The sequence below is a fragment of the Podarcis erhardii genome, assembly GCF_964252035.2.
Source record: "Podarcis erhardii genome assembly, chromosome: 1".
NCBI lineage: Eukaryota > Metazoa > Chordata > Lepidosauria > Squamata > Lacertidae > Podarcis > Podarcis erhardii.
Genome location: NC_138497.1, coordinates 81636074 through 81662286, shown reverse-complemented (window position 1 = coordinate 81662286; position 26213 = coordinate 81636074). Strand labels below are relative to the sequence as shown.

Genomic DNA, 26213 nt, shown 5'->3' with positions numbered 1-26213 from the left:
TTCCCCATTTTATCCTTGCAACAACCTTGTGAGGCAGGTTAGACTGAGAGACTTGCTACTGGCCCAAAGTTAACCAGCGAGTTTCATGGCTGAGCAGGGATTTCATGGCCAAGCATTCCAACATACTAAATACTGCACTACATGGATGTAACAGTTACATAACTAGGGGATATTATGTCCCTTTGGGCAGGATTTACATAACAAACCCCTTCAGTGGAAGCCCTGCACAAGGGCTTCTTCTTGCACTATAGGGCTTTCCCTTTTCCTCCCCTCACGACCCCCCAAATTGGCCTAAGGGGTTCAGAGGAGCCCCTAGAAGGGGTGAGGGGAGGGTGGAAATTGTTCCATCTGGCAAGCTGATATGCTTGTGCAGACAAGACGTCATAGTAACATGATGTTGAATTCTACCCATTGAGTTTAGTTCTGCTCGCATTTTTCGACAGCTTTTCCTCCATTGAGGTTAATGTACAAACATCTTTATTAAACACTGAATTGACCCCTGGGTCAGATGTAACTGCTCGGCTAAAAAAAAGTTTCCTGGAAGAACACTGTTGATGACTAGCAGATAAGGGCTTTCACTTTACCTCCCCAAATTACAACATTTCAGACTCTTTCTGATTATTTAATGGTTTACTTAAAAAGACTTATTTTGTCCTTTTAGGTCCAACTCATTTTGGGATGGGGACTTGTCTATTTGCCCTATTTGCCACAGCATCATAGACACTGAAGACATGCATAAATAACAACAGTATGCTGTATGTTATGATACTTCAGATTTGGATGATTTGATGCCTACTATAATATTTATGCACTTTATAAACATGTAACAGAATATAAATAAAGGAAACTTTATTATTTAAAATATTCCAGCCCATAGAGCTGTTACTTGCTACAGTTTTTTTTCATACGTAATGAAAACTTTTAAGACACAAATACAATGCCATATTGTTCTAGTCCCCATATAAAATGATTTCATCGTTTATTTTCCCCAGACTTAAGCATGGATGTCTTTGGTGAACATTATACCAACAAATACATAATCTCACAACCATCTTGTGAGTTGGCAGTTTCTTTAGTTCATTACCAGCTGGATTTTAGTTATCTTTTGGGGTCCAGCAGTTTTGCTGGTACAGTGGTGCCTCGGTTTAAGAACAGCCCTGTTGCAAACTATTCGGTTTACGAACTCCACAAAACCGGAAGTAGTGTCCCGGTTTGCGAACTTTACCTCAGTCTAAGAACAGAAACTGAATGGTGGAAGGGCACCGGCGGCGGGAGGCCTCATTAGGGAAAGTGTGCCTCAGTTTTAGAACAGTTTCAGTTTAAGAATGGACTTCCGGAATGGATTAAGTTCGTAAACCAAGGTACCACTGTATTTCATCAAAGGCTTAAGGTTCCCAATTTTGCATATGTGTAGTAAGTTTCCGTTTGCTATTAGTTGAGCATTTATGGCCTTCTCTCTAGAAGGGCTGGAGACTTGCTCCTTTTTCTAAATGAAAGCTCTGAGTCTGGGGACACTGATAGGCTTGCGCTGTAACTCCTAAGAATCAGGTGATCTTCACCCAAGAATTCCAACTGTACTGAATGGGATAAGTGGATACCGTATTCTTCCATGTATAAGACGAGGTTTTCTCCCTAAAAAATAATTTCAAAAATTAGGGGGCGTCTCCCCCCTTTTCTTAAATCTGTCCCCCCAAATAGCGTCTTATACATGGGGGCGTCTTATAGACGGAAAAATACGGTACTTATAGACAGTGATGAACTGTTGCTGATACAATAGGCATTGACAAGAGTGCTGTACAGTAGTAGACTATCCCATGTGATTTCTCTCTGGTGTGGCAAATCAAAGGTTGTATGCTTTATTATGAAATTGTGTCTCTGACCTACCTTTTCTCAGTTTGTATGACCAAGGGAAAAAGTGCCTCTAATTTTTCTCCCCCCTTCAACCCACCCACCAACCCTTTTGGCAAAATTCCTCACTGGATTTATTTCTGCTGATTTGCTTGTCTTGGTATGAAAGGGATTTTCGCAGGGTAAAATGCTGATAGGTTGAAGCCCCCTGTTTTCCTCCCCTCCTTTCCCCCTTTTTCTTTTTGGTTGGTTGGTTGACTAACCTTTACCCAGAATGCTGTTAAGGGGTGGGGAGTGAGAGACGCCTTTGACTGTGTGTCTGCTTGTCTGGTGAGCGAGGGACTTCTCATTCTAATCTAATGTGATTGAGCCATTCAGGAAAAGGTTGTCTCTTCATTATCTGAGCTGTGGGCGAAGGACTCCCTCCCTTTTTCTTGATAATGCCTTTGGCACTTAGGAATTGTGCACAAAGCTTCAGACTCCTGGAGAAACAGATAAAGCGGGAGGTTTATTTTTATCAACAAAACCAATCCATTTTTCAGTGCAAGAGAAGAGAAAGAGGGAACTTCCTGGAAGAAAGGAAAATAAAGTCCAGCCATTCTCTAAACAAGACAGGATACACCATACATTTAAAGCTTATGTCACCCCACTCAAAAGAATCCTGGAAGCTGTAAGGGGGCTGGGAATTGTAGCTCTATGAGGGTAAACTACAGTTCCCACAATTCTTGTGGGTATGCAGCTGAAAAGGGATATGGTAGTGGAGTAATGGGGAAGAGCTGATAGTCTGTTCCAAAGAGGCACAGAAAGAAAAGTGGTGCTGATGGGAAATACTATGTTCTGTAGATGAAAAACTGGTAGGACCAAGGCTTTTGTAATAGCATTTGAACCCAGCTGTGGCATGGGAATGGTGTCGTGAGCTGCCCGAGTGCTGCCTCCCACAGGCAAACCAGACAGGTAACTTCACAGCAGGCATGCAAACATTTCCCCTCATGAAGCAAATAGCAGCTTGGGAGGAGGGCAATTTTCATTGGGAAGATTGAGGGGACAGTTAACCCCCCTTTCCCAGCAGCATAGTCCCAATCTATTAACCCCTTGCTATTTTCAAAAATTGCAAAAGAGATGGGAGATTTGATGAAGGATATCCATAGTCTCGTCTAGTTTGGTCTTCAGGGTCACAGGCAATAAGTATAACTGGAATTTTCTCTCTCTCCTCAGTAAATGCAATGGTTCTTATTAAGACTATTAATCTCTCTAGGAAGAAACAATTTTTTTTACCAGGACTAAATGACAACTAAGTAATCCTAACAGTTCGTGACTCTTTCTAGAGACAAGCCAGTTGTTATGGTCTATGCCTATTCAATCATTTACTGCTCCCCCTCCCCTTACTGGGGTTGTTCTTTTGGTTATGTACTGGTATGTTTACCCAAGTTGTTTATTGTATGTATTAGACACTTTTATTTTAAATTACTCTTCATTGTTCTGTGCATGAGTTTTAGACTTGGGCTCCTTTCATCTGCACAAACACACGGACAAATTCAAAAACTTTTGCTTCCATTCATTTCTAGATATCCATGGTTTAACAGAATATCTGAGCCCTAAATTGTGATTAATCTTAATTATGTTTCACAGAAACAGGACAGCTTCATAAACAAAGGTTTGAAGTTGCCTTGCTTCAGTAAACTATATTTAAGACTAACCGTAGTTTGTCCACTATGTTTAAGACTAATCTGAGGCTACAGCCACATTGGAGGTAGAAAGGGGAGGGAGAGAGACAGTAGACTGAGTCTCAGCCAGGTCTTTCGTAAAGTGTTACACCCAGAAAAGGTCACTCTGTCTAAATTATCATTACAGTACTGCTGTTTGTTCATTAAAGTAACTTTGACTAAAATGTCTTCTATGATATGGGTGCTTCTGAAATACTATAAAAGTTCAAAAATAATACTTTTTTTTTGATTATCCCCTTCCTAAACAATTGTTCCTCTAATTTGACTCAAATCCCTTAGCCATTTCTGAGCCCTACTGAATAAAATGGTTCCTCCATCCATCTTTTGTGCCCTCTACTTCTGGTGTCCATTCTTCCGTTGTCCATCTCTTGGCCTCCAGCTGATGTTTCTGGAACAATACCCCATTCTTCAGATCTGAATCTGATGCCACTTCCTCCTTCAAATATCCATTTTAAAGCCAATTCAGTTCCTTGACTTAAGCCAGCATTTTTGTTCTGGGGAATTTCCATCATCAGAGCTCTGTCTGGCCCTGAGGGAACAGTGGCACTTTGTCTGAATTTTGCTAATAGGTCCCTGTGCAACCTGTTTTTGTTTCAGGTCATGATATTAATGGAGCACTGGAACCATCAAACATTGACACCAGCATCCTGGAAGAATATATTGGCAAGGAAGACTCGCCAGATATGTAAGTGTGTTCTTTTGCACCTATGTTCCTAATAAACAGTGATGGTTGCATGATGCTGTGAGGGTGACCATGGTGGCTGCATGGTGTGATCATATTTCCTTTGCTATCTGTCTGCCACACAACTGTGCTCAGCTGTCTATCCCTACCACGTCCACAGTTCTTCCTAAATCTTTATTTTGATTCTTCTTTTCTTGAGAGCCATTGGTTAAGTTTTTGATTCCAGACACCTGAGCTGAGTTATCCAAAGGAATATCTTTGGGGTTGCTATTACCAGACTTTGCTACCTTTAGTGTAAGTAGAAGGTTGTAGGGGATTTAAGTCTGACTATCACTCAAGGACAGGACCCAACAGGAGCTTACATTTTGGGTTAAGAGGAGCTGCATTGGTTATATGTCTTCTGTGTGCTGCATTGGATGGCACTTAGTAGCAAAGGGCCACAAGCAGCCAGAAGATCACATCTTGTTGACCAAGTATAAACTTGGTGAGTATTTGAAAGGAGATTTTCAGAAGAAAATCCAAGGCGTGTGCATGATTCTTTCTTGATCTCATTGTGGAACAAATGCCAGAGAACAGTGCTGATGTCTGTTGCCACACTCACATGCACCAACAGGATGTCATAAATGTGGTTGTAATCTCCACTTTCAAGTTAGCCATCGCATTTCTATTTCTATTCCATATCATGGATCAAATGGCATTATATGTTTTCAGACATTCTGTGGTGGGGTTTTTTGTTCTTTCAGTGGAGAATTAATGATGTGATGAGCCAACATCATTCAGTGTATAGCTATTGAGTCACCCTGTATGTCTGCAGATTGAAAAGTGCAATATGCACATGTTACTCAGGTTATTTTAACTTCTCTCCTACAGTTCCGATTTGGACTCCATCTCTGAAATCCCAGCCTCTGCTGGCTACCCTCATGCCCAACCTTCCAGCTCTGCCAGTGTCGGTGTATCTGTCTCCAATGCTGGCCATGCTTCTAATGCTGCATCTAGTGGTCCCCTCCATCATGGCCTTCCAAGCACCCAAGTACCTATCCGGCACAGTCTCCACCATGGCCCCCCTGGCAGCCAAGTTCCAATCCGGCATGGCCCCCCATTGCCCAGTCCATGTGGACCCAGCTACAGTACTCACCTCAACTGCAATAACAACAATGGCATGGTGATGCCCAAGGGGTACCTCAGCAGCCACTGCCTGACCAACATTGCCCCTCCAATCAAATCAGAGCTGAAGGCCTCCTACGCACCTGGGTAAGTGATGCTGAGTAAAGGAGGAGGAGGTGGAGGTGGAGGTGGAGGTGGTGATGGGGTAGTGGGAGCGTGCAGTTCTAGGGCCTGAGAGTGGTAAGTTGTATCTGAACAATTCTGCTAATTCTCTTATGACACTATGTCCACGGCAGTCTAAATCGAAAAACAATGGTGTGTTGTAAGAAGGAAACCTTTGCCCATAGGAACTGGGTTTCTGGAGGAGAGCTGGCAAAACCTCCTAGGCTCATGGAATGATCTACTAAAAGAGCCAGGACTTGAGTGACTTTGGGAGGAGGGGAATGAGCTGAAATGTTGGCACATGAATGGTAAAAATTAGAAAGCTAAAACCACATTTTAGATTTTGAAACACCAACAGATAATTTATATAGAGTTAAGTACAGTAGTATTCAGATTATTGTTGGTTATGGTTTTCACTGATGGAACTTAATTGGACACTTCATGGATATTTACAATGGTTACAAAGAAGGCCAGTTGTCTGTGCATCCTGCAGGTGAAAATAGGAAGGCTTAGAAGTTGCAGGACGTGGATTTTAGGCATTTTTAGGGGAAATGAACAGGCTGCAGTATTGAATGTACCCTTGCTATCTTTCCAGGGAAAAAGTATGTACCTGTCAGGAAACTATTCCAAAGGGATGTCTGACCAAAACTCTATTTTATGGCACCAAAACAAGTGGTCCCAGGGAGTGCCCTAGATATCGTTTTTATTAGGCTTGAAGAGCATGGAGTCTAAACCAAATTTCTACTTCCTTACAATTGACACTGGGTATAGCCTTTCAGAGGAAAATGATAAATATCAGTTAGGTGAATTTAGGGAGATGATGTGTTTCCCCTGTTCTGCCAAGGTGAATCATGACTGAATGGGAGAAGGACATTCATTGGATCAAGAAGAATGGAATGGTGGCAGGAGCTCGTTGCTATGGGAGTTTGTGAAAGTGATGCTTTTGTGGAAGGGACTTACTGGGGCAAACAGGAAATAGATAATGGAGGAGCAGGAACTGAGCTTTGGTTGACAGAAATCTGGATTTCTTGCTAAAGCTGTCTTACATGTGCATAGCCAGTTATGTCCTGGCTCACTGTGGCCTGTGAGCTTCTCAGACGTTCCGTTAGTAACACCGTGCTCATGAACCTTTTGACTCGCTGAGGAGGAAGGGCCAGTTACAGACTATTGACAGCCACTGCAGTTGTTGTGAGGGAAGCAGAAGATCAGTTCGGCTGGTGGGGGTGGGAACTTTGCATGATGATTAAGGACTAGATGGACTGTAAATGGAAAGCAGGGTGCTAGGGGAAGGTAAGTCAGCCTGAACTTCACAGGCAGATTTAAAGTACATGTCCAATTTTTTGGTGTATGTCCTATAGGTATGAATGTCAATCCTAGAGTTGGGAGAGAGGGTTTTATGGATTTGATATTTATGTACTTGTACAGCACTTTGGGGATGAATGAAAAATTGATTTAGAGGTCCTCATTTCACAGGCAGGTCTTGTTTTCTCACCAGTTGGAGTTACTCTTGCTGCTGTATTTGGGACCAAAGAATGTGCTGAGTGCATCAAATATCTAATGTTAAGATATGTCTGAATAACTAGCAGTCTGTGCCTTCAGCCCAGAGACTGGTTCTTCATAAGCTAGCAGAATGTGGAGGATCACAGAGGATGATCTGATGCTGTGATGCCATCAACGAAGCAAATTATTGGTCTCCATGCAGCCTTCCACTTCTGAATGCTTCTAATACACTTGCAAACACCGTCATTCTAATAAGGGTGTGGGGTTTTTTTTTTTTTGCTGTATACTACCTGTGGGGAGATGCAGGAATAGAAGCAGAGATTTTGTTATCCACTTGAGGCACAGGTTAATGTAGAATTAAATCTTTACTCTGGAATCCCAGTTAAGATCCCTAAAGCTTGTCTGAACATTAGCTAAAGGTATTACATGCTGAGAACCTTGGGGAAGCATCTAGTTTGTTTGTTCATTTGTTTCAAAGCCTTAGACCAACAGGATCAAATAATAATGTGCTGCTTTGTTTTTCAGCCTAGCAATTGAAAATGTATTTTCACAGTCTGCTAGGAATGGCACCTCTGATGTTCCCTTTCTTGAATTCTTTGTGCACACTTCTGCAGAAATGCTTTCCTTACTGGTCTCAGAGGAAGAATTCATGAACATTGTACCGTAACACTTTTTCAATAGAAATAGAAATTGGGGGAAAATGAAGGATTAACATATAAAACAAGTAAATATAAATAAGCACATTTTCCATGTAATATTTACATTTATATGTTTTTATATCTATCCTTTACCCTTTTTTTTTTTAAAAAAAAGATAAAAATAAAAGCTACCCTGTCCTTATAAATACTATCCAGCACTGCCAGCCTACAATAGAATCCCATCCAGAAGTTAGTACAGTGGTACCTCAGGTTACATATGCTTCAGGTTACATACGCTTCAGGTTACAGACTCTGCTAACCCAGAAATAGTGCTTCAGGTTAAGAACTTTGCTTCAGGATGAGAACAGAAATTGTGCTCTGGTGGTGCGGCGGCAGCAGGAGGCCCCATTAGCTAAAGTGGTGATTCAGGTTAAGAACAGTTTCAGGTTAAGAACAGACCTCCAGAACGAATTAAGTATTTAACCCGAGGTACCACTGTACTCCTTGATTCATCTCCCTCCTTTCACCACAGCAATTGGGGTCCCTTTGTTCTGAATGTTACTTGGAAAGGGTTTCCTTTTTTCCTTCCCATGCAAGATCCTTTTTCTTCTGCCAAGCTTTCTGATCAGTTCTCTGGATCAAAGATTGCAAAACAAGCAGTGCTCCTCTGTGGGATGCACCCTGCCAGGTGGGCTCACTCCGTGGATTGGCTCGGCCTGCCTGTGCTGTGAAGGATATAAGCAAACACTTCTGTAAATATTTGGCTAGGAAACTGAAAAGGTACAGGGCAGGAGAATCTAATTGACAGACAAGAAGAGAACGTTATTCAAAGCAAGTCTACTGGGGCCTTGAAAAGAGCAAATAAATTTGTCAAGTTTACCCTCCAGAAGGTGCACATCTCACAGCTGGATCACAACAAGAAGAATTTCAAATGAGGCTGTGCCATAGATAATCCACTGACCTAAAATTAAGGTCAAGGGCTAGCCAACTGGCCAGAACACAAGTGTGAGGGTCAGGAGAAAGAGGTGAGAGTCACAGAAGAAGATGTTGTTGTTGTTGTTTAGTCGTTTAGTCGTGTCCGACTCTTCGTGACCCCATGGACCAGAGCACGCCAGGCACTTCTGTCTTCCACTGCCTCCCGCAGTTTGGTCAAACGTCACAGAAGATACCTGTGTCTTAATGCAGAGGTGGGGAACCCGAGGGCCACATTCCCCTGTGGACAGCATTCCTGGGGCCTCATACCAGTGGTGAGCAGGGCCAGGTGCAAAAGCTGTCACAGCAATGGATGTGAATCTTACCCTTGTTACATTCCAATCATGCAAAGGCAGAGGTTTACACATCATCCTTCATCCTCTTTCCAGGTAAACAAGAGACACTGTCACAGTTCAAGGGCACATTCCAGCCCAGCAAAGCAACCAAGGAGCACCTGGCCTGTGAAGGGTGTGTTGTGTGACCTGGGAAGACTCCTGAGTTCAGAAGCCTGGACATTTAGCCCCCTGAGCCTGAGGTTCCATAGCTTTGCTGTAAGGAACAGAGGCATGAGGAGCTTCGTGATATAACGTGCTATTTTGAGAACCAAAGAAGGGGTGTGCTGTATGCTTCCTCTGACTTCCATAGCCCTGCTAGTCATGGCTACTAATTATTGAGGAGAGGCAACCATCCTACTCATTGTGTGCAGTTGGTGCTTGGAGGAAGATAGGCAGGACCTTGGGAAAGTTACCAGTGTGTTCGTTGCCATATTTTTTTGCTGAGAAGATCCTCTTCATCTCCAGTTTGTTGTTGGGGTTCTCATCAGAAATAGCACAGGCTGGTGTCATGGGGGATGGCTGCCTTTGCTAGGTGTGCTGGCGATGGAGCACAGAGCCATCTCTCTCCTCTTTGTTTCTAAACCCCTTGTGGAATACATTTGTGCCTAAGCCCACCTCTCATTTGGATACACAGCAGTTTGCCTGTGAAGTGTTCCACTTTCTGAACTATTTCTTTTTGCCAGGTTTTCCAATTATTTTTCTTTCCTTGATCATTCAATCCTGTACGCTCTCTTCTCATTTTTAATCCAACAGCATGGCCATCTAATACTCCCCATTTCTTCAGCAACCCTTGTCTCTCTTTGCTGGTGCATCTCCTTCCTATTCCTTTCCTGGACTTCAACTCCTGCTATCCCTGGCCATTGGTCATGCTGCCTGGGGTTGATGGAATTCCAACAATATCTGGCAAGCACCACGTTCTTCTCTCAGTCCACAGTCTGTAAAAAATGTGTAACTATAATTTTCCTAGCTCAAATGTTGAGGCTTGACCTCTCAGAATATTACACATATCCATACTCACCCACTTATTTTAACAGCCTTGCTGAAAGTCTGATATTTTTTACTTCTATTCCCCTTTCCTAGGTGTGTACACTTGGAGCCATAGTACTCCTCCATTTCTTTTCCATCTTCATCCAGCCTGTTGCTAATTCTTTTTTCTGAAACTGCCAAGAACAGTTCTTCTGTTTCTAGTGCTTTAAAAAAAATGCTTATTCATGCCCTGGTTCTCTCTTCTCTTGACAATCAGAAGTTTCTCTTTGTTAAGATTTTGTTCCTCTCTAGTCAACTCAGAATAGCTTTTTAACAGAATGATATACTTCTTTCCAGATAGATAGATAGATAGATAGATAGATAGATATCTGTCATCACTTCACCCTCATTTTTTAAAGCCCACCACTATGTATCTAGCAGTATAGGGCTTGGAACTAGATTTCCTGTTTCATCCTCTTCTGTTATTTTTTGACACTCTTGCTGCATCACGCCAGCAGCAATAGGCCATCTGAGGTCTCCATACATTTCCTGGCTGCTTTCTTTCACTTTTTCAAAAAGCAAGCAGGGAAATGTATAACTGAAAGCAACTCTTGGCTAACAGGGTAATGCATTCTCCATAGTCTATTTATCCCTTGCCCTCTTTACTCATGTTGCCAACAAAGCATGCGCTTTATGTGGACTGCAGTGATACTAACACTTCTTTAAGAGAAACTAACCAGCTTAATAGCTGAGGCTACCAACTGACAATTTAGACGTTGCTACTTGTGCGAGTTTAATAATCTGAGTAGTACTGGAAAGGTCTGTCATGAGCTAGTCTTCACAGAAGTAGTCTGATTAATAGCACAGGTGAGAATGTCAGTGTTGTCCTGAAGTGACTTTCCATTAACTCACTTGGTTTCATTAGACTTCAACATCCATTCCCTCCCTTCCCCATTTCAGTCTCATCTTGCTGGCTTTTGTGTTTACTTGACCTTGTCAGTCAGCACAGTTGCAGTCTCCATCAGCTACTGGTAGGTGTGTTTGGAGACTGAATCTCAGTTTATGAACCAGTAGGGAAGTTTTCAAGGCTCTCTTCTTGTAGTTGCAAGTGCTTGGGATGACATTTATTTGAAAGGGAAAGAAGCTTACTGTAGCTCTTAATTTTGAAGGGCATGGAGTTGGGGGCTGAAGAGTGGACACTAGTTGTTGTTGACTCACTCTCATTTTGAATCCTCTGTTGGAAACATACCAAAGAAAAACCCAGTTTGAGCTAAGTACCTAAAGACCCCTGAGATTTGTTACTTGTTTGTTATTCAGCAAAGCACTGTGCATATTAATGGCACTCTGTAAGACGTCTTCTTCTTCTTTGGTGATCAGTCGTAGCCAAGTAAGATTGTCTTCCATAAACACGGTTTTAACAATGTGTCTGTAAGTGACTGTGGAGGCCAGTTCTGGATCCACACGTCCTTCCACAGTGGGGACATTGGTTTCTGGGTGGAAATTGATCACGGTGTGGATTTGCCAAGGGTGCCTTCCTCTTAGCACGTTTCTCCCTTGCGTCCTGAGTTTGAGTGTCTTCAAAGCCCATGACACCTTTGGTAAAGGCTGTTCTCCAATTGGAGCGCTCACAGGCAAGTGTTTCCCAGTTGTCAGTGTTTATACTACATGCTACACAGGAAGTTAACAAAATGGGACTCATCCAATGTAAAAGACTGAAAAGGAGAACTAATTTCAAAATCTTGAGGATTATTGCACTTCTTAATCAATTCCCAATGGATTAAGTATAGTTTATTCATTGTTGTCCCATTTCTTGTAGAAAAGTCCCTGGGGAATGCCTGTTTTTGCTGAAATGTGTCAGACATTAATAAAAAGTGCCTTATTCTCTGACAGAAAGCTAACCAGCAACAAAAACTCTAAACTCAGAATTCTTTCTTGTCGTTAAATAGAATGTTTTGGTTTACTTTGCCGTGGCTGAGGCCAGACCCTTTTCTCTTGCCTGCTTCTGGCTAGCTTTGTCAATTTCAGTCCAGGGGCTCCATATGTAGCCTCAGGTATACGTGATGATGGGATAATCTGGCCCTTAGACTCATGGCTTTTTCTTCGGATGGGTCAGTTTTTGTAACAGAGCCAGATTCCCCAAAAGCCTCCTCTGTATCTGTTAATGATCTTTTTCTGGGGAACAGATAGATTTCTGTTTTGGCTTCTTTTAGCTGAGCAAGAGCTGCTGAGCGAAGAGAGGAGTCTTATTAGGAGATCAACAAAATGGCCATGAAGTTAGATGCCTATGAATAAAATCAAAGGGCTCACTGTGAGAATAGCATAGGCTGGGTGTGAAATAATACTAGTTCAAACAGTCCCAAACTCTTTAATAGGGAGGTGCTGTCGTGAGTAGTTAAGGGGGCAAGACATGGTGGGCTTCCTGGCACTTTGGGGAGTGGCCAGTGGTTGGGTCTTTCGCTGGAGGGAGAATTTGTGCAGGAAGACCTGTCTGTAGGAGGTCACACTGACTGACTTCAGTCTCGGGAGGATTTGTATTGGCGAACAATTCCAGAAAAATGCTTGTCAAGTCCATTGTTAATCTCTACCAGCTGAGGGTGCTGCAGGCAGTGGGGTTATCCGTGGAATTGTTGCTTCTCCCCAAGGTTTGAAGGATATTTTGCATTCTTTCACCTTATCAATTTCTCAAGACGCTTGTTTGACCTTTCCCTCTATTTTTTTTCTCCATTGCTCTTCAGCACTTTACCTGACTCTCCCCCGGACTCTGGATCAGAGGCATACTCCCCCCAGCAGGTGAATGGTAAGTGCTCAGATTCAAGCCCAAACACACTGGCGTCCCCCCCTTCTTTGGTTGGCAAAAGTGGTTGGCTCTGAAATCTTTATCGGACAGGGGAAAAACAGACTGCTGCAATACAGAGATTATCAGTTAGTAAATATTCCTAGACTTACGCCTATTGTTTTCCTGCTACCCTTTGGAAAGAGTGGGGGAGGAGGGGAGGAGCAGGAGCACAAAGAGGTGTGTGGGGAGAGGAAGATGTAAATCTACCTTTTGAAAGAGGAAAATGGGGAAACTGTTGACTTCTGCCTAGTGAAGAAGTGAAAATGGAGTGTTTGAGCCTTGTTTTGTGGATGGCAGTGCTGTCAGATCTTGACTTCTGGAGAATTATGTAAAAACAAGCCTATTCCAGTAATGAAGACCAAAGCAAGGAAATTGCCATGAGCTTGCTATTAGACGGTAAGTACGCTCTGAGCCTCCTGCCACCTTTTTCCTAGTTCCGATTGGTACAGGGAGACTCTCCTCTGTTTCCTGTGTCAGGCAGAGAAATCTTAGATACACGATGGAGGCTGGGTCTGTGTTGTCCCCCCCGCCCCACTTGTTAAGCAAAGTCAGTCTTTCTCTGCCCTTCTCCAATCTTTATAAAAGTTAAGAGAGGGAAGTGGGAGGGTAGAATCTTTCTCCACTACCTACATTTGCCATCCCATAATGAGATTCCTCTCAGGAGATTTAGATTCATACGCCAGAGAATTAGCAGCAGAGGGAGAAGAATTGGGTGGAGTATACGTTGGTGTGTTGACGGGAATTTTCTGATGTTTCCCCACTGGCCCCTTCTTTTAAAACCTCAGCCCTGTTCATAGTGGAAGCAGCTACTTCTCCTTTCTCCATGGAAGAGGTCAAGAGTTCTGTTTATCTCACTACAAAAATCCCTGGAATTCCTCCTGGCCCTTCTTTAAATATAGTGAAGAGGCCAGATTACTTGCCACAGAGTGAACTGCTTTCCCTCACCACCAAGGCAGCAGAAGAGGGAGTCTGAACGGTTTCATCCTGCTTTCATCATCCTGGAGAGGGGAAGAGGTGTTGTAGGGGGCAGGATCTGAGTGAGTCCTGGTGCATATGCAGAGTGCCACTGTATATATTCTTGCCTCTGCGGTCTCATGGTTTTCAAAAAATCCCCCATTGTTTCAAGGTGTATTTGGAAGCCAAGTCAGCCTTTTACAAGTGGAAGATAAGATATGGCTTTCAATAACATATTTTTCCACAACTTGCTTGCATATTCACTCTGCCATAACAGTTGCCCCAGCTAGTTTTTAACCTGTGAATGTCAGACATTTGATACTGGCTTCTGTAGTCTCACCAAAGCAAAATGCAAAGCCTGACATTTTTCAAAAATGAAAATTATATTAGTTTGTAGTATAGTTCATTGACCAATGGTGGCCGTCAACACAACTTGTAGTACTGAGTTCTATGAGATAATTTTGTCTTTGTGTGAAGTTCCATTCCATTTTACTATAACTTTTAGAGGTTCAAGAGCAGTTTGATCCTGCCTTTGGCTGAGATACAAAGGAGAGCTAATTTAAAAAGCTACCCCTATACTCTGACAAACCAGAGCCCTACATTCTTAACTTTATTATTTTTTTTAAATAATTTTTATTAAGGTTTTCCAAATTAAAACAAATTAAATCCAATTTATAAACTTTTTCCAATAACTAGGACTTCCCCTCCCCACCCCCTCATGTATTCCAAATTTTCCAAATAAACAATTAGGTTCAACAAATTCTTATCCCCAAATTGCAATCATCCTCCATTACCCAGTTTAGCGTAATTCCCATCCCCCTAAGCTCGATCTATTCCCTTCCACGAGTTTCCCCCTTTAATACAAATAAAAAATGACAACATAAAATTAAATAATAATTTTACAACCTTTGGATTCCAACTTTCCCTCCCCTTTTTCCCTGTTACGTTCCTCCTAGCCCTCCATCTCTAATATCTTCCTGGAGTTCCCACATTACATTAAACACACATCCCTCTGATTCTTTGCCAGTCTTATTAATTGCGAATGTCCAATCATTTTATTACGAATGTCCAATCCTAAAAAAAAGTCTATCGAGAAGAGGGTCCATTTCTTCTATCCAGATTTTTATATCCAGGAGTAGAAACTCCAATTTTAATTCCATAAGCTTGTCAAATCTGGATATCCCAAATGTCCCCTTTCCCATTTCTGTCCAGTTCTTGTTGTTTCCTTATTCTTGTCGGCCATTCTCCTCCTTTTTGTTTCTCTGTTCTCCCACAGAAATGTTCTTTCTCCAAAAGTTTCTAATATCCCTGCAGAGGCTTGTTGTTCAGGAACAAAACGTTACATCATGATCCTTTCATTTTCCAACAGATAATTCCATTGTTTCCTATAGTGTGTAGACCTCTGTAGACAAAATAATGATCCATTTCTGCAGTTTCCCAAGAGATTAAAAGTTCTATTCAACTGCACAAGTTTCCTGTCAAAAACACATGCAATATCCCTCAGCTCCTCTAGATGGATTCCCATAACAAAGTTCCCTTCCAAAGCCCATCCACCAGTCCGAATAGCTTGTTTATCCTTATTTAGACAATTTGAAACAATTTATACTCAAACTTATATCAAATGTAACCGGCAAAGTCCATAACCAAGTCTCTGTTACATTCTTCCGTTTTGACAGCTCCTTGACGGCTGTCAAAACCTGTCAAAACCTCCGTTACTCTTCTCCAAGCATTTCCACGTACTCTTCTCCAGGCATTTTCACGAATCGCTCCAGGGATTCCGGGGGGGTGTTACTTTTTAATACAAATTCCACTTTTCTCCTCCGGCTCAATCTTATAAATTTCCCTCGCGAAGTTGTTAATTCGGTGAAATTAGGTTACTCTCGATCTTAGTTATCCATTCCTTTGTTTTGGCTCTTCTACAATTTAGGGGGGGCTGACTTCCTTTTTTCCACCTCCCCCGTTCGCTCCAAATTTTAAAAATTTGTCCCCTTTTTTTAGTCCATATTCCAATTTACTCACGGGTTCTTCTTTTAAATCCGAATTTTCAATAGAAGAAGTCAGCGCTCTCCGCCGGATGGCATGCGGCTGCGCTCGGCAGGGATAGCAGAGAACTCAAGCACCACGCTTCTCCCCGGCACCCGATCTGGAGCCTTTAAAAAGGCTCCTTCACGAGTCGGGAGGGCGCTAACGGTGCCAGCCGAGTCTCCATGTCCACGGCCTCCTCTGGCCGTGGTTTTTAAGGGTCCCCGCATCGCCGGTGCGGTAGGACCCAGCCCCTGCCGAGCAGACTCCCTCCGGAGCTCGGAGGGAGTCCGCCATTCGGCGATGGCGCCGACCCGGAAGTCCCCTACATTCTTAACTTTAAATCAGGCTTCAAAGTTAAGTAAACTTCTGTTTTGTTGTACTAAGGAGGGATGTGAACTTGAGTCAAGGGCTTTTGTGAATGTCCTACAGCCTGTTCCTAGATATGTAAAATCTTTGCATGTACTGTAGGCTTCCATGCCACCCTTTCTGCATGAAATCAATAAAAGCCCAGCAAGGAGAGTTTGCCGTGGTCTTGACTTTAACCCCCCCACATGTGATGTGATTTGTATGTATTATTATTAAAAACAGTAATTTCCCCCAAAGTCACTGAAATGTCTTCTGCACAAGAAGGTTTTGAAATGAAACAGGTATTTCATAACTCATTTTGGAAACATGTTTATATTTCAAACATATAAAAGCTGGGAGACAGGCCATAAATAAGCCTCCATTCCATCTGAGTCCTGTAATTCTGTCTTTGTTTGGTGGTGTACTTTTCACCAGCATTCTTTGTGCCTTTTTTTAATTAAAAAATATATTATTTACAGTATTTATTTATTTATTTTTAAGTAATCATTGCTCTGGTGCATGGGCAGTGACTTTGTGATTGGCTCCTGAGCCAGCCAGTCAGCACTCTGTGCAGATGGACTCCACTATAAATGGGGAGAACTGGTTGCTCCTGACCTCAGTTCTCTGAGGAAAGTTGCATTCCTTACCTAAAAGGGGTGGGTGGAGATCCATGGTGGGGTCACCCCTCAAAACAGGTCTATATTTGTACTCAAAGTTGGTGAGAGAACCTGGCTGACTGCTGGACACACTGAACAGCAGCACCAATCTTTTCAGAATGTATATATTCTCAACTCATTTCTAACTACCTTTAGTGATGATATTTCTGTATGAATAAGTGATGAAATGAAACAGAAAAGCTGTTGGTAAATAATGGTGGAAAGGTTTTGTCCTTGTGTGGCTTTGAGCAACAGTTGTTGTTAAATTAAGCCAGATTTATTCTCGTAACTCAACAATTCTGACTCTGCTGCCCCATTAATGCTTTTAACTGCATGGATATATAACCTCTTTATTTTTAACTCCATGGACTGGTGTAATCTGAGGTCATGTTATTGCTCCTTTCAAGACTATAGAGCATATATTTCTGCAATGTGTTGATGCCCTTTGACATTCCCATGGAGCGAGGGTGCCATGCTATCTTTCCGTGGGGGAGAAAACTGCCTTCTGATAAGGGAAAGCCTGACTTCTCCCTGTGGAGAGACAAAACAGGAGAGAAACCTTCTAGTACTCCCAGCAAGGAGGGTCCCTGAATCAGGACTGATTTGGGAGCCATTCTGCTTTGAATGTGTGCCTGCTGAGGGTGGAAACTGACGTAACTCTAAGGTGGATGTTCTGCCAGGGCAAGGATTTTTGCTTGGGCAAGGGAACAGTCTCTCCCTTTCTTCCCTTTGTACGTCCCTAAATCTGTTCTAGGACCAGGTTTGGGAAGGCTGCAGGGTACATAGAATAGGGTGGGGAAATGTCCCCTTGCACAAGCAGAAATCCTTGCGCTGACAGGATGTGCTAGTAGAACAGCACCCTGAGACTTTAAAGAACTTTGCCAGCTAGTTATATAAGAATGTCTTTGTCCTACCTCCACACAATAACAGTGGTACTATGAGAAGCCTGAAGAACAGGCAAACTTCTGAGTATGTAAAGGAAAAAGTATTTGAAGGCTCACCTTTCAACGTGGCAAATGCCCCAACAAGATTATTGTGCCTGATATGAACCTGGAAATATATATCATGAAATACAGAGAACATACAGAGCATCTGCTTCCCTTCACCTCTCATTTATAATATACCAGACTAGTCACATAACAGCTTTTTGTTTGTGTTTGGCACTCAGTATCATAAAATTTCTTAAATGAATTTACCTGCTTGCTGAAGAAGAGCCTTTATGCACGGAGATTCAGATTTTTATCATTTGGATTTTTAGGAGGGCAGGAAGTCATTCTCCTGTATTTGCTGGATTACTCATTTGTTTCTGTTTGTGGTGCTGCCCTTTGGTTATATATTTAGCAATTAATTCTTTTTTTTTAATTTGATCTTAGTAATTTTAAATGAGTTGAAATTTCAAGATACGCATTTAAAGTGTCAAAGGTTTGCCCGTCATTCCAGCTCACTGAAAGAGAGCTTATTTCTCACTATACAATGAAATAGAAGTAATGTTGCCTACATGTTTTACCATGTATCTCCCAAGTAAAATGGCTTGAGATGTACTATTGTGTCAGTGAGTGCTGAAAATGTAAGGAAATGGTCTGGAATATCCCCCTAAGGCCATCCACGTCTGCGGCCTTATGCTGTATTCATTCAGAACACACAGCTGGAATGGCTGCCCAAGGCTAGAGGAATGTTGAAAGAGACTGGGATGTTTTTCTGTAGCATAATCTGGCTATACGTGTGCCACAAATTAATCTACTGACTTTCTGTCTTTTTAGATCCTCACCTCCTTCGAACCATGACTCCTGAGAATATGTGTCATATAACTCCCCCTTCCCGCCTGGAGCACCCACCCCCTCCTCCACCGCCACCCCCTCCACCATCCCACCTCCAAGGGCCGCCTCCACCACCACCACCACCGCCTCACCCACACCAGCAGCCGCACAGCCATCACTATCCCAGCATGCAGCGGGACATGTACATGAAGGCTGAGTCTCTGATGCCCCAGTTCACTATTGGACAAGGCATGTCACCTGGAGATCTCCACCATGCCCAGCAGTCCCAGATGCTTCACCAGCTACTGCAGCAGCATGGAGCAGAGTAAGTCCTAGGGGAAACGGTGGACGAGATAGGGAGGGAGTAGAAGCATTACTTGAGCCCCCTGAGACTTGTTATGATCCCAGTAGACATTTGTGGTTAGAGTGTTGGACATGGGAGACCAAGGTTCAAATGCCCACTCAGCTGTAGAGTTCACTGGGTGGCCTGGGTTAGTCACTTTCTCCTATCCTACCCTGCATCACAGGGTTGTTGTGAAAATAAAATCAGGATGGGGAGAACCAAGTACAAAATCTTGAGCTCCTTTTCAGCAATAGCATGATATAAATGTAATAAATATAACTAAAGTAATTGAGAAAAGTGCAGAGTTTGCTATTGAATTACATGTATAGCAAGAGGCCCAATAATAGTCACAGGGACTAATATGGTAGGTCAGGGGCCTATGATGATATGCTGTTGAGGTGCAATTGAAAAGAGTGAGCAGCAAAATGAGAATTGAGCCAAGTTCTCTTGGTGTTCTGAAAAAATACAAAAGGCAAAGCTATACGACAAGCAGAGCTTTGCCTTTTCTTCCACTGACGATTCATCCAAATTGTGGTTTGTTAAGATTGCTGAGACTTCTGTTGGAAATATCATGTGCCCCTTACAGGACTGTTTATCAGGGGACGATTGTGTGTGTCTGTGTCAACAATTTTTTAATTTGTTTTTAAACAAATACAAGAACCATTAAACACTTATCCAGCAGTACAACTAATGGTGTTTGGTTTATCCATTGACTCTAGACATAAAATTACACATTCAACATTTAAGCATATCATTAATATCATTACCTGTATGCCACAACTGGGTGTAATGGAGAGCATAATCCCAGCACTAATGCATCTACATCTATGGGGGTGCGATTTCAGATTTAATAGCTGGAGGCAAAGTCCCTGACAAGGTTTGAAAATATATTCAGGATTGAACTGCTTTTGTAAAAAGTGATTTTAAAGATTGTTTTTGTTTCGATAATGCATAACAACTATTGCAGTGGTAGTAACACACACACAGTAACACACACACACACACACCTTTTAAATTAAAGAGATTAGTGCCTTCAGCATGCATACCAAGTACATAAGCTCCTTTAATTATTTATCACATTTGTCAATTGTGGCTGACCTAGAAAAAACACACAAATGCATGTAATATGCCTCGAATGGCTCACCTTACTTCAAGAGCAGGTTTGAGGAGGAAGAGTTTGGTAGAGACAGGGACTGAGGGATTACTTAACCCTTCCCACACACTGCTTCTACAATCTGAACATGCATTTGGAACTAACTGTGGGATGAGGGAAACATGGTTGTGTGTCTGTGGCCAGTGGAGTGGGATGGGGAAGCTGTTTTTTTCTGAAAAGGGGCATTTTTTTTTCTGAAAAGGGGGCAAATAAAACTGTTGGTGTAGCTTAAATCATTAAAATGTTTCTCCGTGCAAAACAAATACCTGCACACTGAAAGCTAGCATATGGGAGAGACATGTTCGCCTTCCGTAGTCATTATCCAGTTCAGACCTAAGATCCACCTTTAGACAAAATGTCCATTATGAGATCCATTTATTGATTTTTGCCATAGATGTGTACAAACATTGCAAGGGGTTGGACTAGATGACTATACCATTCTTTGATTCTATGAATGGTAATGTGTTGTTGGTGAGACACGCCTAGGTCAGTCTGCAACCCAGTTGTGAGTTCCACTCACCAGGAATAACTCACAGTAGTCTAGTTTTCTATGTGCAGGGATTAAAACAATAACAACAACAGCATTTGTATAGAGGAGGGTTCAGTCACATGTGTCCATACCTTCATTCTCAAGTCTGGTACAACCTAGACACAGATATACCCCCTCAGTCACCTAAGAAGAAACCTGCCAATTGTCTCTTTCCCTCTTGGGTCAGGTGAGGACAGAGGGAGGGAATGTACAGGTTTAGAATATGCCTCTATTTCAGCACCACACAACAATTTGTGAGCGACTCTTTGTATACCTACAGAATTATGTGAGAGCTTGGCTGATGCTCACCTCCTGTATCCTCTGGATTCCTCCCCCCCCCCTATATATACAGTGGTACCTCGGGTTAGATATGCTTCAGGTTACGTACGCTTCAGGTTACAGACTCTGCTAACCCAGAAATAGTACCTCAGGTTAAGAACTTTGTTTCAGGATGAGAACAGAAATCATGCTTCGGCGGCGCAGCAGCAGCAGGAGGCCCCATTAGCTAAAGTGGTGCTTCAGGTTAAGAACAGTTTCAGGTTAAGAACTGACCTCCGGAATGAATTAAGTACTTAACCCGAGGTACCACTGTACAGTCATACATCTTGTTACATTCGTTTCAGGTTACGTCTTTTCAGGTTGCGTCCCTTGGCGACCCAGAAGTACTAGAAAGGGTTACTGCCGGGTTTCGCCATTCGTGCATGTGCAGACACGTAAAATGACATCACGCGCATGCGCAGACGCGGTGAATTGTGACCCGTGCGTGCGCAGACACAGGTTGCGTTCCTTTCAGGTTGCAAACGGGGCTCCTGAACGGATCCCATTCACAACATGTTGGAATGTTCTCACTGTCTCTTTTCTGTGTTTGGCCCCCACAGACTTCCAGTGCACCCTGCCAAGAAGAGGAAACACTCAGAGTCGCCCCCAAATACTCTCAATGCCCAGATGCTTAATGGGATGATAAAGCAGGAGCCAGGGACAGGGTCTGTGCCTCTCAACCCTGACAGAGCCCAAACACCTCCTTGGCATCAGCAGGGGGCGCTCTCACCAGGTACAGTCTCCAGTAGTATTGTCAGCATCCATATGTTATTCGTGTTCCAAAAGGGGAAGAGTTCTATAGAGTGGGTGCATGGGAGGAGAAACCGAGGAATGGGGGCCATGAGGAAAAAATGAGGAAGGTGTGAGCCATGTGTCTCTAGGGAGAATGTGCTGTTTCATACCAAACAGAATGTGTGGAGGCAGTTCCCCAAAGTTGAAAAGAGCAGAGAACGAAAAACATTTTCCTTTCCTTGGTTACAAAAACCAAGAAATTAAAAAGTCATGGGATGTTTTGCATGGTGGGAAAGCCATGGGGAGGTCGGGCAAGAATGAATATTTCCCTTGTAGCAGGAGGGCTTATTTGCATGAGGTGTAAATACGCGGTTTTGTAAACACACAATTTTACTATTGCTGCAGGCCTAATTCAGGACAATGACAGCTTGAATGGCTCCTACTTGGATCCCAATTACCAGTCTATAAAATGGCAGCCACATCAACAGAACAAGTGGGCGACTCTGTATGATGCCAACTACAAGGAGCTGTGAGTAGAGATGGTGCCTGTGTAAACTCCTCTGCATGCCGGCTCAGAGAAATGGAGTTGGTTTACCTTCATATTTGCTCAAGCGTAGCACAAGGAGCTGGAGGCTGGTGTATATAGCATGCAAGAAAAGCCTCGCTACTTTGAATCTCTTTAAATTGGCACTTTACACCATTTTAACAATAGTAAAATTTCAATATTGTTTATTAAGTACTTACAGTTATTAGGTGCTCAACAAAGTACATTTAAAAGACATTTTCTGTAGCCATTGCTATACAATTGAAACAGAAAAACACAGAAAGGGAAAGAAAGAAATGAGGAAGATGTGACTAATAAAACTGCAGTGATCAGAAACAAGACAATCAGTTGTGGAAGGCTATCTTGAATGGGTGTATTATCAAATGATAAAAAAGCAGAAAAGGCACACTAGCCTTTTTGATCCTCCTTCAACACTGTTCGCTTGTTCATTGATTTCTGAAATCTCAATGACACTTCTCTCAAATTATTGCATCATTGACATTTCCTCAGGTGTCATCCTGGGTTTTTTTTAGAAATTGGTGGGTTTTAGTCAATTTTATACTTTCAGAAGCGTGGCATGTAGTGATAGCATTTGCGCCTCTCCATTACCTGGTCACCTTTTGACAATTGCCTTTTAAAAATGCTGTCCTGTTGTCTGTTTAGAGCAGGGGTTGTCAACCTGGTCCCTACCACCCACTAGCAGGCATTTCAGGATTCTAGGTGGGTGGTAGGGGGTTCTACAGCACAAACTGAATCACTCCTACCATCGAGCACTGGTGGGCGGTAAGGAATTTTTTACCACCAAGAAAGATGCATTAGTGGGCGGTAGGTATAGAAAGGTTGACTACCCCTGGTTTAGAGGGAAAGGGTAAGAGTGGTTTCCCCAGGAGCAGGCACTCAAGTTTTAGGGAGAGGGGAGTTAGGTTTCATCAGCAAAGGTGACCCCTCTTAAGAAGGCAGTCCATTTTGATGCTTGTGCAGCAAAGTAAAATAATATATCTTTTGGCTTCTGGAAACACCCCGTGTGAGAAGACTGCAAAATTCAAAGAATTCTAACTGTAGAAGCCAAAACAAAGGGATGAAAACAAACAATGGGTGAGGAAATGTAGGCTTGGGAAATTGACTGATAATGGAGAGAGCATATACCTTTTTCAAACAGATAAATGATAAGTTGAAAAGGAGTACACAGAGAAAGTAGCAAACAGGTTGGAGTGCACTGGCAAAGCAAAGGCAATCAGAAGTTTAAGGAAGGAACTAATAACCATGATGTGTGCATCAAAGATGAATATGAAACAAGCATACAAAGTGGTGTGATATCTTTTAATCAGTCTAATATCTGTTGGGGTTTAGTCTAGTCTAGACTACTTAAAGATAAAGGCAGCATATCTTAGCTAGAGCCATGTTATGCTGAATGATGATGGTCAGCAAGTGTATACATGGTGCTTTATAGGCTAACATAATCAAATTACCCAGGGGGGAATCCTATGTGCTGCAAGCAGGTGCCCACTCCTGCAGTGGGGCTTCTCCTTCCACCCCACCTCCTTTGCAGTCCATCACACAACCCCAAAATCTATACCAGAGGGTTGGAGAGAAAATAAACTGGAAGAGGGCAGACAAAATAAGAACATAAAAACGTGGCCCATCTAGTCTGGCGTCCTGTTCTCACAGTGGCCAACCAGATGCCCATGGGAAGCCAACAGGACACCATTGGATGTCACCCATAAGCTCTTGCCTTGAGGAGCTTACAGTCTGAATCTAGGTGAGAATTGTAATGGTGGAAAGTCAATAAAGAGAGAGCAGGCTACACCAGTAACTGGGGGGGGGGCAATGCATGCAAATGTAGTTGCCTATCTTCATCACAACAGCTTCACCAATGTACATTTTAGATTACACATCCCAAAAAGTGAGCTTGGAATGATTTCTGGGAATGGTGGCAGTGCTCAGCTCTGTGGCCACAACAATAACTTTTTCCACCTATGTATAGCTTGGTTTGACTGGAAGGAGAGGTGGGGTTCACAGAGGAAATGTTGAAGAAGGAAGGTGCTAGAGAGAGGGACAGAGATTGGAGGGGCAGGAATGTGGATAGAGCGAATAGTAAGGAAAGAGCAGCTAGAAGTGGCATTGAAAAAGGGTTTGGCAGGGACACGGGGAATGTAATCAAGGAAAGATTGTTAGACGCGGGAAGCATCAGAGATAGAGGAAACGAAAATGACAGGAAGGGAGGGACTTTAAACAAGGTTGTTTTTAATGGTTTTAAGATGCCTTGGGCACTGATTTTGAGCTCAAAGGCAGTGCAGGATAGCTCAGTTGGGAGAGCACGAGACTCTCAATTTCAGGATCGTGGGTTCAAGCCCCACATTGGGCAAAAGATTCCTGCATTGCAGGGGGTTGGGCTAGATGACCTTTGTGCTCTCCTCCAATTCTGTGATTCTTATAAGAGAGCCTTGAAGGACATGAATCGGAGAGCTCAGAGGCAGGATAACTGGCAAACTCTTGGTGACCAGCTAGGATGTGCCTGGGAAGCTATGGCAGCCACGTAAGGTGAGAGCAAGAGGCTGGGAGAAGCAAATGAGCGCAGCTTCTGGGTAGAGAGACAAACGTTCAAGGGGTGGGGGAGAGAAACAGCTGCAGATCCTCCCTGCATTCCAGAAAGGTGATAGAGAACTGGCAAACAGTCAGACAGATTCCGGGAATTGCCTACTCTCAAGAACGCCCCGCCCCTGGGTTTCTATGCAGCCTGTATCTTCTATTTGGCCCCATTTTGGGGAGAGAGGGAAGGGCCTTTCTTGTCTGTGGTACCAAATAAAATGAGATGATTATCTGGCTGCATGAGAGCAATGTGGAGAGAAAGGGCCAGTGATTTACATTCAAGCCAGCTGTGGCATTAGAGGGAGGCTGCCCTTGCATGGCCTAGGATGCCCACGCACAGCATCATTGCTGAGGGCTGCCTTCTCAAGGTCTCGCAGAAGGTAATTTATCTGTGTTCCTTCCCTGTGCATATATAAGGGGAGTAGGGCAATATATTTATTTATTTATTGCTTGAAGGAACATACAAAGAGGCCAAAGGCATGTCTTGCTCAGCATCCTTTTCCCCATTGTGGTCTACCAGGATAAGCGGTTAAGCAGGCTCTGAGATGCAGAAGCAGAACTGTTGCTCCAAGACATGCTTCCTCCTGGAGGTAGTATATATTAGCTGTCTTGGAGCAGCCACTGATAGCCTTCTCTCTAGTGGATTTTTCTATTCCCTTTCTACGGCCTTCTAAATTGGGGGCCATCACCACAACATGTGGAAGCAAATTCTGTAATTTTAACTCTGCACCAAGTAAGGAAGCACTTTGGATTGTGTCCTGAATCTCATACTCCACTGAATGACATGAGTTCTGGTATAATTTTGGCATTGTGGGGAAGACAAGGTTGCACTGAAGGCCTACAAGCTACCCATATGTGTTATTGTAATGCCTTTATATAAATGCATGGTGTAACTGTACAGCATTTGGAATACTGTGCAAAGTTCTGGTTGCCTCATCTCCAAAAAAGCGAAAAGGTGCAGAAAAGGGAAATCCAGATGATCAAAGGATGGAGCCACTGCACTTAGAAATAATTTTTGAGGGGACAGGATAGAGGTTTATAAATTATGTGTGGTGTGGAGAAAGTAGAGACAGAAGTTTCTCTCCCCCCGCCCATCACTATATTATTCATTGTTCTCACTTCAGCATGACTTTATTTTGCTGAAGAAATTCTCATTGACTCCAGTCTAGCTGCTTCCTTGACAAGGCTCTTTAACCATTCTTAGAGGAGGATAACTAAAAACGACTTGGCTTTCAACATAGCCATTTCCCATTAACGTTCCATGGGCTGTAGGCAGCACATGTTCAGCAACATCCCCTGTTCTCAGTGAGGTGAAAGCAATCGTTTTTATAATAATTAACTTGGGTAATCTCTCCCTCTATGAAAACCATGTTGTACTTTTACAAACTAGAGGCGCCCATCCTCCCTGTTGCAGCAGAAATAAATGCAGAATAAAACATTTTAAAAATAAAAAATATACATATACTAATCCTTGAATTTCACTGAGAAAGTAAGAGTTTGT

At 42.9% G+C, this 26213-nt stretch overlaps 1 protein-coding gene across 5 annotated transcripts in view; it reads left to right on the top strand.

Moving 5' to 3' along the window:
• MYRF (myelin regulatory factor) overlaps positions 1–26213 on the top strand; it is a 96671-nt gene that overhangs the window by 40452 nt on the left and 30006 nt on the right. For 4 of the 5 annotated variants that reach the window (XM_081837133.1, XM_081837136.1, XM_081837134.1 and 1 more), the window contains exons 2-7: positions 4170–4257; positions 5125–5505; positions 12667–12728; positions 18508–18829; positions 21408–21580; positions 21985–22108. In XM_081837133.1, coding sequence (XP_081693259.1) covers positions 4170–4257; positions 5125–5505; positions 12667–12728; positions 18508–18829; positions 21408–21580; positions 21985–22108 — 1150 coding nt within the window. Of the gene's footprint in view, positions 1–4169; positions 4258–5124; positions 5506–12666; positions 12729–12776; positions 13164–18507; positions 18830–21407; positions 21581–21984; positions 22109–26213 lie in introns of those variants that run through there. The other variant, XM_081837137.1, reaches the window with a different exon arrangement.